General features: G+C 35.5%; 1 protein-coding gene across 10 annotated transcripts in view; it reads left to right on the top strand.

The window, feature by feature from the left end:
• LOC149568436 (CwfJ-like family protein) overlaps window positions 1-16,338 on the top strand; it is a 55,654-nt gene extending 39,316 nt beyond the window's left edge. For all 10 annotated transcript variants that reach the window (XM_089821362.1, XM_089821360.1, XM_089821363.1 and 7 more), the window contains 6 exons: window positions 10,023-10,229; window positions 10,369-11,019; window positions 14,574-14,641; window positions 14,723-15,092; window positions 15,190-15,402; window positions 15,922-16,338. In XM_089821362.1, the coding sequence (XP_089677488.1) occupies window positions 10,023-10,229; window positions 10,369-11,019; window positions 14,574-14,641; window positions 14,723-15,092; window positions 15,190-15,402; window positions 15,922-16,251 (1,839 nt within the window). In that variant the 3' untranslated portion in view covers window positions 16,252-16,338. The remainder of the gene's footprint in view (window positions 1-10,022; window positions 10,230-10,368; window positions 11,020-14,573; window positions 14,642-14,722; window positions 15,093-15,189; window positions 15,403-15,921) is intronic.
• Window positions 16,339-16,599: the final 261 nt, after the last annotated feature.

The following is a 16,599-nucleotide window of genomic DNA, read 5'->3' as shown; positions in this document are numbered from 1 at the left end:
ATAATTGGATTTTAGATAGACATGGAAAGGAATAAGATACCCGTTAATTGCATTTGGCTATGAATGAAATCTTGATTTGCCTTGTGCAAGTCTGGGCATTCGTGGAGAGAAGCATTGACAAAGGCTTAACCACCCAATTGCGAACCTAGTTTATCCCCTCTCACTCTCAACTAAGAATGGCCCTACCTTGCACGAGAGAGAGCACGAGAACACCATCATGTCCTGCCACTTGAGCATCCTTGTGTTAGCGTGTTAACCACTCCACCAACTAGACCTTGTATACCCTCTTAATAGTCTATCTTTCCAATCAGTGGCTATTCTGACCTCTAGTGATCACAACAATCAATTGCCACTAAACCTACTCTTGCTAGGGATTTACATGGACACTGTGTGCCCGATTACTGATCGTTGGACTTGACGAATAAGACATTCCTCAATGAATCACCATGAGATGACTAAGTTATAGTTTTCTAGACTTAGCTTTACTTTTCTTCTTTATATAATCCTTGACATGATTCTCAATTTTGCAGGACATTCCCACATAGTCCATAGTTCCATGATATACACCTTTCAACTCAACCTTACTCGGTTGACCTTGATGATCATTGGTGTACCCATCTAGCATTCATGGTACTTGCAAATTTCTATTTTATAAAACAAGTCTCCACACTCCTTAAGGGGGTTATTGAATGAGGTTATGATACTATTTCTTGATTCAAATTATGATTAACATGCTTGAAGGTACACTCCCGAGGGATAAGCCATCCAGTCTGAGAGACATATAGATAATTAATGTCCCTGTACTTGCAGCTTCCTCGGCTAATCAATACCAAAAGATTTATTGAACAAGGCCATGACATATTATAGTAGGCTTCGACTCTCACAGGGTCGTTTGGATTTTATATCGGAATTGGTTATGCAATTTCACATCATGCTATAATGGATCTTTAATGAGAAATAGACATGTAAAATATAATAATATTTTTAAGCTCGATAACTATCTTTCAAATAAACCAAGCGTGATATAAATTAAAAGCATTATGAGCAATTCGGGATGCAACTTGATGAGTATGAGACATTGGAAATATGATGCAAATGTTCCAACTACGAACTGATATAGCGGAGGCCACTTGGAAATGCAATACCAATAAAATACTCTATAATCTCTTGATTTTCTCAGTCATTGCCACTAAGGTGATATCATACCGACAAGGCAATATTTGCAGAATAATGTGCGGAGAATGCAAGAATCACTTAGAAGCAACCTCTAAATAGTTGTGATCGGGCATCTTATAGCACGAGGCTTGGTTACTTGAAAATATGAGCCCAAAAAAGAGTTATGTGCATGGAAAGCAGGTGCAAGGTGGCAAACAGGTTTTACAATCATGATGGGTAACTTCCTAGGAAGTACCGATGCTTCACCTCTGTGAGCATCACCTAGATCCCATGAGTGATAAGTGTTCTATTCATTGTCATGAGAGATGGGTTTCTGTAAACCACTTCTTATGAAATATTGGTTATTGAGTTTGACTCAAAAGCTTTACAGTTATATCCTGATAGCAATATCATAAGAGAGTTTTTGGCGGTAAAACTCTAATTGTGATCAAGTAAAAAATATACAAAGTTTTTGCAATCATTTTTTATTGTTTCTTTAAGGGAAGCTGAAGAAGAAAAGAAATCAAATGCAGGTGGTTCAGATGAATTTGAAGGCGGCGATCGAAGGTGAGACCAATGGCAGAAAAGAGTTTGATGCAGTGCAATTGGATGAGTTTAATCACATAAAAATCAAGTTGCTTGAAAGTTGTCTAACAACAAAAGAATCTCAGAGAATCAAAATTTATGGTACTTTGATCGGGATATTTGGAGTGAGTTTCGATGGTTCATAGATGAAGATTCTATTAAAATTATTATAATTCATGTCCAGGGCAATTGCATGATGTTGGACGAACCTTCTTAGATTACAAAAGAAATTATTTTGGACATTACAGGTCCGCGTGGTGGTGGACTTGTTTCGGTAAGAAGACAGTAAAAAACAAAGAGGTTAAAGCCCTAATTGACATTATGAGATATCAAAGGGCATTACAAGTGGATACTATTGTAGATCTTGTAGTAAGGTATGTTGCTTATGACTTTTTAAAAAATATTTATTTTGGAAATAGAGAAGGTGCAACATGGCTATAACAATATTTACAACACATCGAATTGTGATGGAAGGAAAGAACTTTGACCTATCTGAATAGTTGAGAACACAATTGGTAGAAAACATTACTATGACAAATGATAGTGGATATCCCTTTTGTTATGGCTCCCTGATTGTGTGTTTGAAGCTTTATGTCTTGAAATCTTTACTGATGAAAGATAATATCAAACATAAGTTGGGATTTCTTTATGAGTCTTGCAAATGTGTGGAGTTTTGGTTTGATTTGTAGTAGTGCAAGTGCTTTTGGGAAGAGTTCGTCCTTAGGAAAAAGAAAGATTGAAATGGCTGTCTTTGGTGCTCCTTCAAAATCAAAGAAGCTGAAAGAGATTGTTGAACATGAAGAAATAATTGAGGTTGATGATCCAAAATCAATCATTGATGATAAAGAAAAGAGCTCTTTAGAAGATTCTAAGGAGAAAGAACCCTTCTTGGTAGCAATGGAGAAAAGATGTACTATAGCACATAATAGATTATTGGCAACTATAAAGGAAATGAGAAAATGTGTACTGTAGCTAGTGTATACAAGTACTTTGGTTGCCAACCGATATGCAAAATTGTAGAGCTATTCGACTTCGAGTCTGAACTGAATGCCTTTGGAAATACATACGACATTTTCAGAGTCTGAAGTTTCACAAAGAAAAAGGATAAGATTCTTACAGGGAGATTTGGCGTATATTTAGAGACAAAGTGAGGATGTGATAAATACATTCTGGAAGGTAAAGGAGATGGTTTCAGTTTGGTTTTTCATAATTTTTCCTTTAATATGTTTGCATGGATTTATAAAATTTTCCCTTAAAAATTTATGGAGTTTTTAATAATTACTTTCCCTTGAACAAGTTTGAAGCTTAATAAATTTTCCCTTAATTTTTTTTGAGGGTTTTATAATTTTGTCCTTAAAACTTATGTCTGTTTTTGATTGATTTATCACCTTAAAAATCATGTCCATTTTTTCCCTCCTTAAAAATCATTTCTAGGTTTCGTAATTCACAAAGTTGCTTGCTCACGTGGGATTTTCTTCATTGGGTTTTATAATTGTTTCCTTCAGAATTAATGTAAGGCATTCCTATTTTAATAGGGCTTTTACCCTTTTTTTTGAAAAATGATACTTTGTAAATTTTAGGGTTTTGTCACAATTTTCCACAATAATCGTGACTTCTTCCAGTTTGTTTGAGTTGTAGTGCTCATTTGCAACAGTTCTTGGCAAATCATAGTATCATGTAATTTGTTTTGGGGCATAGTGCTCATCTGCAAGAGGTTTTGGCACTTTTTCCTCAAAACTATGATTCTTGATTTCATCTTAGTGTCTTTGTCTACAAGGAGTCGATACTCACAATTTGAACTCAAACTTAACTACTACTTCTACTCTTACTTCTAACTATTAATGGAAGGAAGTATGGATGAACTTGGACTTTACTAGATGCAATCTTGTCAGTGAATCCACCCAAATAGTGCAAGCTTCTAAGGTATACTTAAATGATTTTCAAATTAATATTTCTTCTTCAATCCCATCAAATGGATGCAAACTTAAGATTGAATATCAACTGAAGTGAAGTACAATCACTAGCTCACCACACAAGGCATACTTACAATTGGCAAGAGGTTAGTTGTAATATCCCAATCAGATATTTTCCCTCAAATTCAAAAAATAATAGATATCTTTTACAAATAAACCAGTAGAAATTACTAGCAATGAAGCAGTAAATGCTCATTAAAATATCTCAAAATACGTTACTGCATTATACATTAGCAATACAATAACTAGATATCCAAATCCGATCTTTATTAGAGTTATTTGGTCAAATTGGAGAGAAATTATTAAATGCACCTGTTATTTCAAATGTGAATTCTCATACAAACCCATTGCAGATGAGAATTGGGGCTATGTCCAATCCACCAAAAAATCCTAAAAGTTTCTGTCCTTAGGCTTCAACAAGAGAAAGCTAGTAACTACCCATAGCTCTCCAAAGAGAAACCAAAAAATCAATTTCAAATCCAAGCATGTTGAAAATGAACTTGTCATTCTTTTATGCTCAAAACAACGACTCTTTAGTTTCCTTCTCGTGTCCTTTTGTCTTTTTCCTTCTTTGTCACCTTTTAATTCCCTTTATAATATTAAATTGACTCGTTTCTTAATTTGCTTTAAACTCTCATAAGTGAAATTTAATATTTTATGAGTTTAACTCCATAATTCCTAATGTCTCACAAAGGGGACACTACAAGTCCTCCCTCCTCGAGATTGCTTTCCCTCAAGCAATCATGAGTCCATAAGGCATTACTGGGGTCCCATATTCATGTGCTAGCATCACTATGGCCCATACTAGTAACTCTAAATTCAGGATTTGTCAAGTTGTGGTACCAAAAGTGAGAACATAACCCAACTATCAGTATGATCCTTGGATCCCATGTCAATCTTTGAATCTCCACTGTGACTGTAGACTATGCAACTCTGATTATAAATCTGTGGCTGTGTAGCATCACAACATAATCAACAAAATGTAAAACATACATCTTGTTAACACGTGGATCCCAAACCAACCTATCAGCACGATCCTAGGAGTAGAAATAGATGATTGATGAATCTCCAACCTCCTGAATCAGCCAACTGGATAAATAGGTGCCCAACACACTGCCCATATGCAAGGAAACCAACTCATCATGCCTCAAAATGTCACTCTCATAACTTGGATCAACATCTATAACGACAATGATGTCACTGATATGTTGTTGAACTAGAAAGATAAACGTCTCATTTGGAATATATGAAACTCACTAACCCCTGTAGGCTAAGTCAAATCTGAAAATGTACTACTAGTCCAAGTCAGGCAACCACTGGTAATTGGAGTATGTAGAAAGATAAAATCACCAATCGATAAGCAGGCAGCTGCCATATTGTAAGAATCTGGTGATAAATCTCTAGATAAGCTGTAAAAACCCTCAGGGCACACTAAGGACAACTCTGAATTATTAGCTTCATCATAAGTATCATCACTAAAATCAACATTGCCATCAATGAAATGATCATCTCCCTACATAGTTTTTGAAGTAAAGCCACATGATTCATCTTCTACCTCATGATCTAGTAAGATCATGTTACTGCTGTTGTAAAAATCAGAATTTATGTATTTGACTTCTTGCCCATTCATTAGCAAAATGTGTCTCATTAGGATGAGGAATGGTGGAAATATTGTTTTGGTTTTCATGCCCACAAATGGTATTGATTCCTTCAAATTTTGTGCCATCTGCATAATTTGTTTGTTCATCTTCCTTGTGAATGACTGCAGTAGAATTCTGATTTCCAGCCTGATATAAGGAGTAATGTGTCATACTTAGTTGGAGATATAACTCATCTATCTCCTCTTTATCTTCAACATGTTTGATAGCTATATCCCTATCTTTGAGAAACTTCAAGTAGTCTGATTTCACTCTTTCTAGTGCTTTCTTAAGAGTGTGAAGGTTTGCACTATTGATTCCATCCATTTTTCCCTTCTCCTTTTCAACACCTTTAATTTCCCACATGGTTTCTTCAATGTTTTTATGGGTTTTGTTAAAATGCACTAATGCTGCAGTAACCATATTATTTGGTACTTTCAACTTATCCTCCAAATTATATGCTCCAAAATCATCAACCTGAAACAAATTTTCTAATTGGTCCTTCAAATCAGCCCCTATAGTATTATCTTGCTCTAGACTTTGAATACTAGATTCGTTTTCAGCTGCACCATTTTTCAGAATTTCCCTCTATCTTCATTTGTATTATCTCATCAACTATTACACCATTGGTTTTAGAGTCCATCTTGATGGAGAGCTATATTTCATTTTTAGGCATATCATGTATGTAGACATTTTCATGAAAATGCTTGTCAGTAACCACTTCCAATTCATCAAATAAGATTCTAGAACATCACTTACTATCATCCATAGTGGGACCCCTCTCATGATCTGCATCATGTTGAAGTTGGACTACCAAGTCCTTAACTTCGTCAACACTGATCTGCACTTCTTGAGTTGATTCTTCTTTCTTGTTTTTCTCACAAGTGTGATCAAGTGACTAGTTATGCTTGCAAGTGAAACAAACCTGCTCTTTCCTCATTTGATTCTTGCTTATTTTCTGAGATTCGACAACCTGTAACTCCCTTACCTTTGATTCTTGTTTAGCCTGCCGTTGTTTGCACTTCTCAATTTTTGGCTCACATTGTTTGAGCACCCTGTTGACCAGCTTACAAGGACTTTGAAAAGCCTTTTGTTTTCTATCTGAAATTGCTAACAACATTTGAATTAGTGGCTAGAAATGAGCATCACTCCCATTAATTGTTAAAACCATAATGTTTTCCATGACTGCAATAACATTTGCATTGCGTTCTTTCCTGATTGTGCCTAGTAGATTTTGAAACACAGTATGTATTAAATCATACAATCTTATGTCAAGCATAATATTGCATAATCTGATTTCTGCAAATGACTTAAATATAGCAGTTCTTTTTGAGAAATGACAACTGCTGGTGTCTCCAAGATTTTGAAAACTATCAGCCATTAACTTAAGTACCTCCTTCATTATATCTTCTTCATAAGGTTCTTGGGGTACTAAAATCCCCTTGTAACTTCCATCAAACAAAAGGTGACTAATAAACCTATCTGGTTGTTTGAATGCTCCAGCTATTTGTTTGGACTCAAAGCACACACTATAAGAGCAAGAGCAATCTGTAATAAATGAGGGGGTGATTGCTCTACCATGGTCAAACATCCTTCTAATTGGATGAATGTGCTGAGGACATGTTCCTTGTTTATAATTTCTAACCCAAGTTGTCTGCTTGTTTCATAGAGTACTTTGCTCAACTCTACTATGTCATTTGATACCATTTTACAACTGCTACCACAGTCAAGAGGTGCCCCTGTTGTTTGCTTGAATGTACTCCCTATTAACTTCTCATTCTGGAAGTCATGTAGTTGCTCAGTATTAAGAGTCTTATTGAACTCTTTGGAGAGAACATTTCTTTTCAAGTCTGTCATTGGGCTAACACTTTCTGGGTTATACTCCAATGGTAGTTCGCTGATCTTATCCATACTATAATAAACTCTTGATCTTCTTCTTCAGAGTTTAACCAATGGTCCTTTGACTGGCTGACAATGGATTTATGCAGCAAATATATTTAAGAGATCAATTTAATGTGATGTCAGTCTTCATAAATTGGCACCCAAACTCAAATATTGTTTTCAAGTCTTTTGAGTACCTAGAATATATTTCATAGGCTTTGAACAGTGTCTCCAGAATTTCAGATAGATATAATTTGAGCTAGATTATTCAAAACAAGCTTCTCGGTATCACCTTGATACTTTACTCTCAATAATGATTATTTGCATAAATAGCCCTGCTGTAGCTAGTCGAGACCCTGTATGGTACCCCAAGGTCAACTCCACAAAGTAGCACACTTTGTAATATGTAATATCTCAAGCAATGGATTATTTCTCACCACCACCATACTCTTATAGTGGACCAACCATCTCAGATATGATAACAATCTCTGGATTTTCAATATTTCCGGAATCAGTGTTCTGACAGCTTCAAATATTGAATGGTCCTATAGAATGTTGGCTTTCACTAACTTGAATACCATGTCTAGGGATGTTATGACTTTGTCAGCTTAATATAATATTTGATCCTACTATTGTCACCACACAAATATTCACGATAATGCTATAGCTCCATTTAGCTCCAACCATTTGAGAACAATTGCCTCTTTTCAAACTAGACCATAACCAAAATATTTTTATCCTGGATATAGTAAACAACTACTACCATTCGGAATAGCTGAAAGAAACAATACAGAAAATAACAAAATCTCCCCAGGGGCTTAGTCTTGATTATTCTTGAAGCCAACATTATACTCACAAAAACATTTGCGACAGAGTAACTATTCCCAGAAAATAAAAAAGATCTCCCCAGGGTTCAAAGTGGAGAGCATCATAGCTGAGGACCTTGAATAAGATTTCTGATTTTTGTCTTGGTTTTTGGTATGCATATCGGCATGTTGTTTATTTGGCTTAATTCAATGTGTAATCTGTTTGAAACTTTGATACAGTAATGATTAACAGTAAACTTTATCACAGTTCAAGTCAGAAGTTAATCATTTGCAATATGTCATTGTTATATGATCCATTGATCTACGATCTTGTTCAATTTTAAAGTCTGTCTTTTCTGTTATGCATCTAAATGTTCAGTATATTTTATTATGACAAACACATTGCAAATCTGAAACTGAAAACAATACGTTACATCTGCAAACTTTGTGACTGTTATTGTTTTGGAAAACCATGGACTTCCGTTTTTAGATTATCTATAAACATTAAATTATATTAAAACAAAACTTGATGTATCTAAGTGCCCCCTCCCCTATTTAAAAAAATACCCATAGTTGTACCCGTACCCTGGGTATCCAAGTATCCCTTTCCCTGTGCACCCTTGCTAAAATATCCTTCTTATCCACCTCTGTACAAGTAAAACAAATTATCTTCTGCAGAATCTCTATTCAAAAATTTATTCCAGTAAAATATGCAGGATGTGTCTTATCCTTTATAAAAAGTTGAAGCTACTTTCATGCTAATGAAAGAAGCCATTTTGCTTGCTAGGGTTTCATAAGGAAAAGCATTTCAAGAATAATGTATCTGATTATTCACAATTTCGAGTTTTTTTTGCTAATAAAATTATACAAATTAAATGATTTTTTTTTTTTTTTTCTTTCCTGAAATGAAGTGTATTAGAAGATAGCCTTTTCCTTTTATCTTGGCAAATTAAATTGTACAAGCATTTACTGAAAAAACAACAATCTAGTTCTATGGAATTGATTCACTAAGTATTAACAATGCTAATGCAGAATACAATATCAAGGAATGGCAAGTATGTTCTGCAAATTCCAAGGGTTACAAATTTTAAATCAACACAATAGGGTATGAGCTCTATGTATTGTTGCTTGTTCGTCTTTGACAAATTTCATCTCTTGAGAACAGATGAGTGAATATAAGAGAATAGAGACATAAATGAAATTCAAAATGGCCTGGGAAACATAGCTGCTATTACTCAGGTTGAGGTGCTGATGGAAGAATGTTGAGACAAAGGCTGGAAATTAGTACTGCCAGATGTCTGTTGCAAAGGTTGTGCCAGAATGAGAAGAACTTTGAGCATTTTCATTAACCATTATAAGAGAGTCAATGCAGGATCTGTTAATATTAATATGGATAGGGTCAAACTAAATGGGCTAGGCTGCAAAGTTCTTGCAGGAAGAAAAGTACAAGCACTAGAACCCCTGTTATAACACCCGATGGTGATGACCATCTAGGCATGTGAATATGCAAAAATCTTCAAACAATAAATCACTTGACCACTGTTTTTGGCCCACAATAGAGCTGCTTACTTCGGACATGATTCCAATGGTCCAGATGTCAACAGAGGACCTGATTAGTGATTACACAGTCTTGATGTAATCTTATGCACAAACCTACTAAGCTTCCTTCTCAATTCTGAGTTCTTTTCTAATGAAAATAAAATTTGAATGGAAATATGAAGAGGGTACCATATGTATTTGCAAACACATATTGCTGTTTTTTATATGTCAGTATTTTTACATTAAAATTACTAAATGGATTTTCAAAATGCTAGTATTAGTCGTTTCTGTGGTAAATTTGAGTTTTATTTTCATATTGTAAGATTTTAAGAAAATGACAACTTACAATGCTTATGCAAAAGAGATTATTGGTTTGAAATACATATTTCAGAAGTCTTTTACTTCCCTCCTAGATGCATTTAACAGTTTGTGTAGTTGATTTTCAGGAGCCTAAATCAAATCCCAGGGAATTGAACCCATATCTCAAGGGTGAGAGTTCTGCCCATCTGGAAGACGATGAAAAGACAGCACAGTTGGGAAAAAGCCAGTTGCCACCTCCCTCAATTGTTGGTGATGGAGGTGCTAGTTGGCGATTAAAAGCTCTGAAGCGAGCAAAAGAACAGGCAGCTCGAGAAGGACGGAAGCTTGATGAGGTGATTGATGTTGAAAAATATCCTCAAATGTGGAATACTGAATTTTGAGTTGGTCATTGTTTGAATTTTAAGGTCAATGTTCCTTACAGCCACTTTTTATATAAACACTTGAAAACTGCTTTTCTTTCCACATTTTCAGGTTGTAGAAGAGCGTTGGGGTTCTCTTGCTAAATACACTGCATCTGTAGCAACTACAAGAGCAGCTTCTGCTCATTCTCATTTGCATGCCATAAGGGAGAGGAAAGTGGAACAACGAGGACATGTAAGTGGGAAAAATGGAGATAATGAGAAGGATTTGGACAGTGATGATCAAAAGATAAGGAGTAACAATCGAGACTATTTGAGAGATGTTTCTCTTCAAAGTTCACGAATGAAAGCACCCAAAATACACAATTCCTTATCTTGGAGAAACCAAAAAAATGCTCATATTGTGCGACCAGAAGATGCAGAGCTTATCAGAACTGCAGCATCTAGTTTAAACAAATATTCTGATGACGGTAGTTTCTTCCAGAACTTCAAGGAACCACAAACAATGGAAGTTGATAATTCATCTACAACTGTGGCTTTTGAGATTGATAAAGCATCTGCTAAAGATTTAAGCACCAAAGGTGAAAAACCTTCGTTAGACTATGCTTATCAGCAAGATAGCACAGGAAATGATCCTCACAAAACCGAGGCTACTTCTATCAACTGTGTTGCAAGTGTACATGGATTAACTGCAAACCAATTGGCAGCTAAGGCAATGCAGCTACGTTTGAAGGGAAAGCATGCTGAGGCAGACCAGCTGTTGGTAAGTAGATCATTACATTTTTTAGGGAAGTTCAGGAAAACATGAAATATGATTGAGAAAAAAGATTTGGTAATTATTTTGAAACATAGTCCAAAATCCAAATTATGCAGATATTTCTTTGTATAGTATTTTTGATTTATAGTCAATTAAGGTTAGAGAGAGCAGGTTACTGTTTTAATAAACTATCTATAAAACTAGCATCCTATAGATATAACCATAGATGGAGTACTGGCAGAGTACTCTCCGATTTGCAAAAACTGGCCGAGTTTTTTGGCTTGGCAAGTTTTTATGACTTTTACTGGTGCCAAAAACTTGCAGAATTTTTGGCAAGAACTTGTCAAGTACTTGCTGAGTTTTCTGAAGGCAAAAAATGGCCCAAATCAATTGTATCTCTCATTTCTTCACTTGTATTTTGCTGAGAGGGGAAAAGTCCCAAACACTTGCAAATTGATTTTGATCGATTTGAAGCGGACTTGAGGTGGATTTGAAGCACATATGCAGTGGGTTTGAAATGGAGTTTTTGAAGAGGATGATATCAATTATTTGGAGAGCCAGCCTATGGAGGAGGGGGTGGATTTGGTTCATGCTGGATGACATTCACTTGAATGAGTAGTCATTGCTAGTGCCAGGAGAAGCTAGAGGCAGAGCTATATCTAGGATTGAGGACGAACCACAAACTGAGTTAGACATTATCGAGCAAGAAGGCAATAATTGCCCAGTGCAGACTTTTAAGATTAGACCCTCTAGTTCTACCTCTTCCTTTGTTTTTATTAGAACTGAGAAGAGGAAGATGTGATTGGCGTGATGTATTTACTTTTGATTTTACATAAATTATTTACTATTTTGCTTCCAGCCATCAGTATTCCTCAAGAGAATGCAATTTTGTACCCACTCTGTGTTTAAATATATCTAGACTAAGCTTGTTTGTTTTGTGTTCTCATTTATTGACTCATTGGATGTATCTTCTCATTGAATTTTGCAATAAAATGCATTTCTAATTAAATTTAGTCATTTTTTAAGTTGCTGAGTTTTTGCTGAAAACTGGCTGAGTTTTCCCCAAATTAATTTTCAGACCTTGGCGAGTTTTTGGCTTTGGTGAGAAAACATGATTTTATTTTTCATTTGGAGGTCTTTTGCTACCATGCTTTTTTGTGATTATAAAAATGTATTGTGGGTTGGATGTCATTTTTAGATACCTCAGTTTTAAATGATGCTGGATCTACACATCGTATTAGATGCACCCAAATAAATGCCAACCAATGTCAGTGATTGGAACTTAGGATGTTTTGGAAGTTTTTAAATGTTCAGTGACCTAACTGGCAGAGATATTGTCTGTACAAAAAATATTAGGCTCATATTCACAGCCCCAAAAATTATTAGGCTCAGATTCATAGCCCTTCTCGAAGGCTTCAATTTAATGGTCTTGCCCCAGTAATCTTTTATGGACTTTTGTGTTTGGGTAAGGGTTCTTGCTTTCACAATCAGCATGATTATTATTAGCACATATCCCTTGAATATTTTAGAAGATGTTTACTTGTGGAATGTCTGTTGGAGATTTTAGACACTTATCATGCAAATATGTAGGCCAAAAATATCTGAAACAATTCAAAAACAGAAAGCTACCTCCTTGAGGAGTAAATCAGCCTGGCAAACCGAAATTTTATATTCTAAGTTCTCATGAAGCCACTTATAGTTCAGAAAATTCCTGAGTATGTGAGACCAGTGCACAAATTCTCCATGGAAGAAGTTTTTGAAATGACAAAAAATGAAGCTCACTCACTGGTAAACTGTAACCATGATTCCATATTGGTGGCCTACCTGAGCTGAATTCTTTCTTGGCTCCTTGGCTAATTGCTTAATTACTATTTATTGGATTGTGCTCAACTATCTCTCCTCTGTCTTGTATTTTTTTTACTCTTTTTCAATTTGGTTTCTGGCTGATAATATACAATGGCAAGCAGCATAAACATTCCTGTGTTTTATTAGGATTTTGTGAGAAATGTTTTGACAGTAACACTGTCCCATGGGGCAGTTATGTGTTACTTATGTAATGGAAATTTGACCATGGCTTCATCTAATTAGGAAAAATGAAAGATGAGCAATCCTTAAAATCTCAGATACTGGTGCTCTCTGGTTTTTGTTGGGTGCGGGGGCTGGTGCATGCGGGTGCACAGATGCATCCTTTTTCCACGTGGGTGCACCCAACAAGCACATCCTGAGACTTAGGTGCTCTTGGGATGCACTGAAGAGCATCCAGAGAGCACTGTTTTGCATGTATTCAATTCATTTTTTAAATTCATTTTTTGCTCCTCATTTCAATTTGTTTATTTTTCACTTTGTGTTTGTGAAGTTTGAAGTTGAACTATCAACGGTGAGGTATCATCTTATGGAATGTTTATTTTTGTATATTTCTTGCATTTTGAATGTGTCCAAAATCCCAGAAAAGATATTTGCAGACCCCAAACGCATCCGAAATCCAAAAAAAAAAAAATCGCACATCCACACATCAAAATCCTGCACCTGCATCAGCATGAGGGCCAGAATGACTAACTTAGCTGAAAACTAATCATTGGGTATACCCTTAAGGCATTTGTTTTCTTGTCAGAAGTTCCTGGACAGTAACAATGCTGTGTGCACTTGTGCTTAGTTTATCTTAGGCAAACTTGATCATGGCATACTGATAGACTACTGAAGTAAAATGGAAAGCCGAGCAATCCTGATCACTAGCCAATGCATATGTTTTAATGTCATGTTTTTCAGGTTTACTTTCTTGAGACGATTAATGATTTTATTCTATGTTACTAAATTCTTTCCTGGCAACCCAGAGTCTGGTCTGGTTCATGCAAAGTCTGGCCATTGTCATAGTCTTGCGCCGTTGACCTTCAAAGTCTGCACAAATTCTGTCAGATGAACCCAACACAAATTTTAGAGTTTAATGATGAATTTGCAAATCTGTGGCAGAACCCAGGCTGAATTTGGCCCATAATGGATATTTTTGACGTTTTTTGTTCTATTTTAGTCAATCCAATGCTCCAACCCTAAAATAGACAACTAAAAAGGCCAAAAAGTTTAAAATATGTGTCATTTGGAATGTAACATTAATATATGTGGTGGTGTATCTTGCTATGTTGCTTTATTATTAGCATAGTGGTGTATGAACTTATTTGCTACTGCACATATATACATATGCACATACATAATTAAAAACCAACATTCTTTTGTAAACATGAACCCAAATTTCAGACCTGCATCCAAACTCAAACCCGAATTGGCAACTCAGATTTTATCGTTAACATAATTAAAAGTTCTTCCAGTGACATTTATTTTTGTGTACACAAATTTTAACAGTACTTCCTGTTAAAGTTATACTTTCCTTATTTCGTTAGTTTGTCACTTCCAAATATTCACAATATTGTCCTCTATACTTTTCTATTGTGTTTGTACTTTATATACCATATAATGTGTCTTGTTATGTTATATCACGACCTTTTTAGAAGCCCTTTGTATAAACAATTTAAGATGTCTAATTTTAAGTGTTTTAACCCCTGTAACAGAAAGAGTCACAAAATGTTGCACGCAACTCTACTAAAGAAAATGCTGTGAATCAAGTAGATAATGGCAGGTATGTTGAACATAGCATGTGTTTTCTTGTTTTTTCTGCCCTTCCTATTTCCTACATCTAATTACATGCTTATTCTATCAGATCTGATTTGAAGAAGATCAGTGCATGGGCAAAGCAAAGAACTGAAGATGATGGAGACTTAAATTTGGCTTCATTGATTATGCGCAACAAACAGTTCAGAAATGATTCTCAGGCAGATGATGAGTATGACTTTGATAACATCCCAGGTAGAAGAAAAGAAAAGAAAGAAGAATTAACAGGACAGACAGGCAAGAATGCAACAGTGAAAATTCACAAGCGCATTTTAACTCAGCAGGAGCGTTGCAATCTCTGTTTTGATAACCCTTCAAGGTCAAAACATCTAACAATATCGATTGCAAATTTCACGTATTTAATGCTTCCTCCATGGGAACCAGTTGTTCCTGGTCATTGCTACATTTTACCATTACAGGTGAGGAAATTATGGTACGTTTTTAGAATTTAATCATATTACATGCAATGTATCAGAGGATTCATAAAGTGAAAAATTATTCAAATTTTTCTTGCAGCATGAAGCATCAACTAGAAATCTTGATGACAATGTGTGGGAAGAAATTCGCAACTTCAAAAAATGTCTTCTCAGGATGTTTGCAGTAGAGGAAAAGGATGTACTATTTCTTGAAACTGTGATGGGTTTGGCACAACAACGGCGGCATTGTACAATTGAATGCATCCCCATCCCAAGAGATATAGCTAAGGAAGCACCAAATTACTTTAAGAAGGTTAGATACATGTTGTGTGGCTGGTATCTTAGAGCTTGGGTTTGCTAATCTTCTACTTTTGATGTTAAATTCTAAATTCAAGTGTTTCTGGGAATTCACCCTGGTATTTATCTGGGTTCAAACTCTGGCTTGGAGAAACTCTATGATACATTTTTGGTCAAGGAATGTGGCTCAACGCACTTATAAATTTGATTTTACATATTCAGTTTATGTTCTCAGTAGATTAATTACTAATCATAGAAACCTGTTTTTATGTTGCATACTTTTTTGGAACAATTTTTTATGTTTTTGGTTTAGTTGCCTTTTCTTTGTCAGATATGACTTGTCTGCTAAGCTACTTTTTTTTAAATCTTTTGCACTCTGTGAAATTGATTCCACATATTTAATTGTCGGTAGCTTTCAACAGGCAATGTTAGAAACCTCTTTTTATGTTGCTTTAATATTTTGTCTTCTGTCAGTTTGGATTTACGATTTTTATCGCCTAAGGTGGGATGACAGTCTAAATTGGTTCTGCTGCAGGCAATTGATGAAGCTGAAGATGAGTGGAGTCAACACGATGCTAAGAAGCTGATTGATACTAGTGTCAAGGGATTGAGAGGTTCCATTCCAAAAAATTTCCCTTATTTTCACGTAGAATTTGGTCTGCAGAAAGGCTTTGTCCATGTTATTGATGATGAAAAGAACTTCAAGAGTCAATTCGGTCTTAATGTCATCAGGGGCATGCTACAACTTCGAGAGGAAGATATGTATCGGAGAAGGCAGCAGGAGACTGTTGAAATGCAACGCAAAGCTGCGTCAGACTTTGCAAGGAGATGGGAAGAATTTGATTGGACAAAGATGTTGGACTAACTGTTGTTTTATTTTGAACATGAAAAATTTGAGTGAGAATTGTATTGTGGTGTAATATTATTTTAAGATAATTTTTCTTAAGCTGCTTTTTTGTGCGTCTTTACCCCAATCTGTCAATTTATCTGTACTACAAGCAGTCCTTGGGAGTTCGGACTTTAGTTTGAGGTTCCTTCAGTTATTCTCGGACTATCTTTCCCATTTTTTTCCGTCCTCGTGATTCCTTCTGTGGGAAGTGTGCCAGCTGGAGGATCTTCAGACAAGAAATTCGTTTAAAAAGTAAAGCCTATAGATGATTAGCTTCGGTGGTTTTTCTCAGCATCTAAAGAAAATATGTTTTTGTCAATACTA

The sequence above is a fragment of the Cupressus sempervirens genome, chromosome 3, assembly GCF_028749045.1.
Source record: "Cupressus sempervirens isolate cs-2001-9-10 chromosome 3, ASM2874904v1, whole genome shotgun sequence".
Taxonomy (NCBI): domain Eukaryota; kingdom Viridiplantae; phylum Streptophyta; class Pinopsida; order Cupressales; family Cupressaceae; genus Cupressus; species Cupressus sempervirens.
Note: the sequence above shows the minus strand (reverse complement) of the source record. Positions and strands in the feature narration are given on the sequence as shown.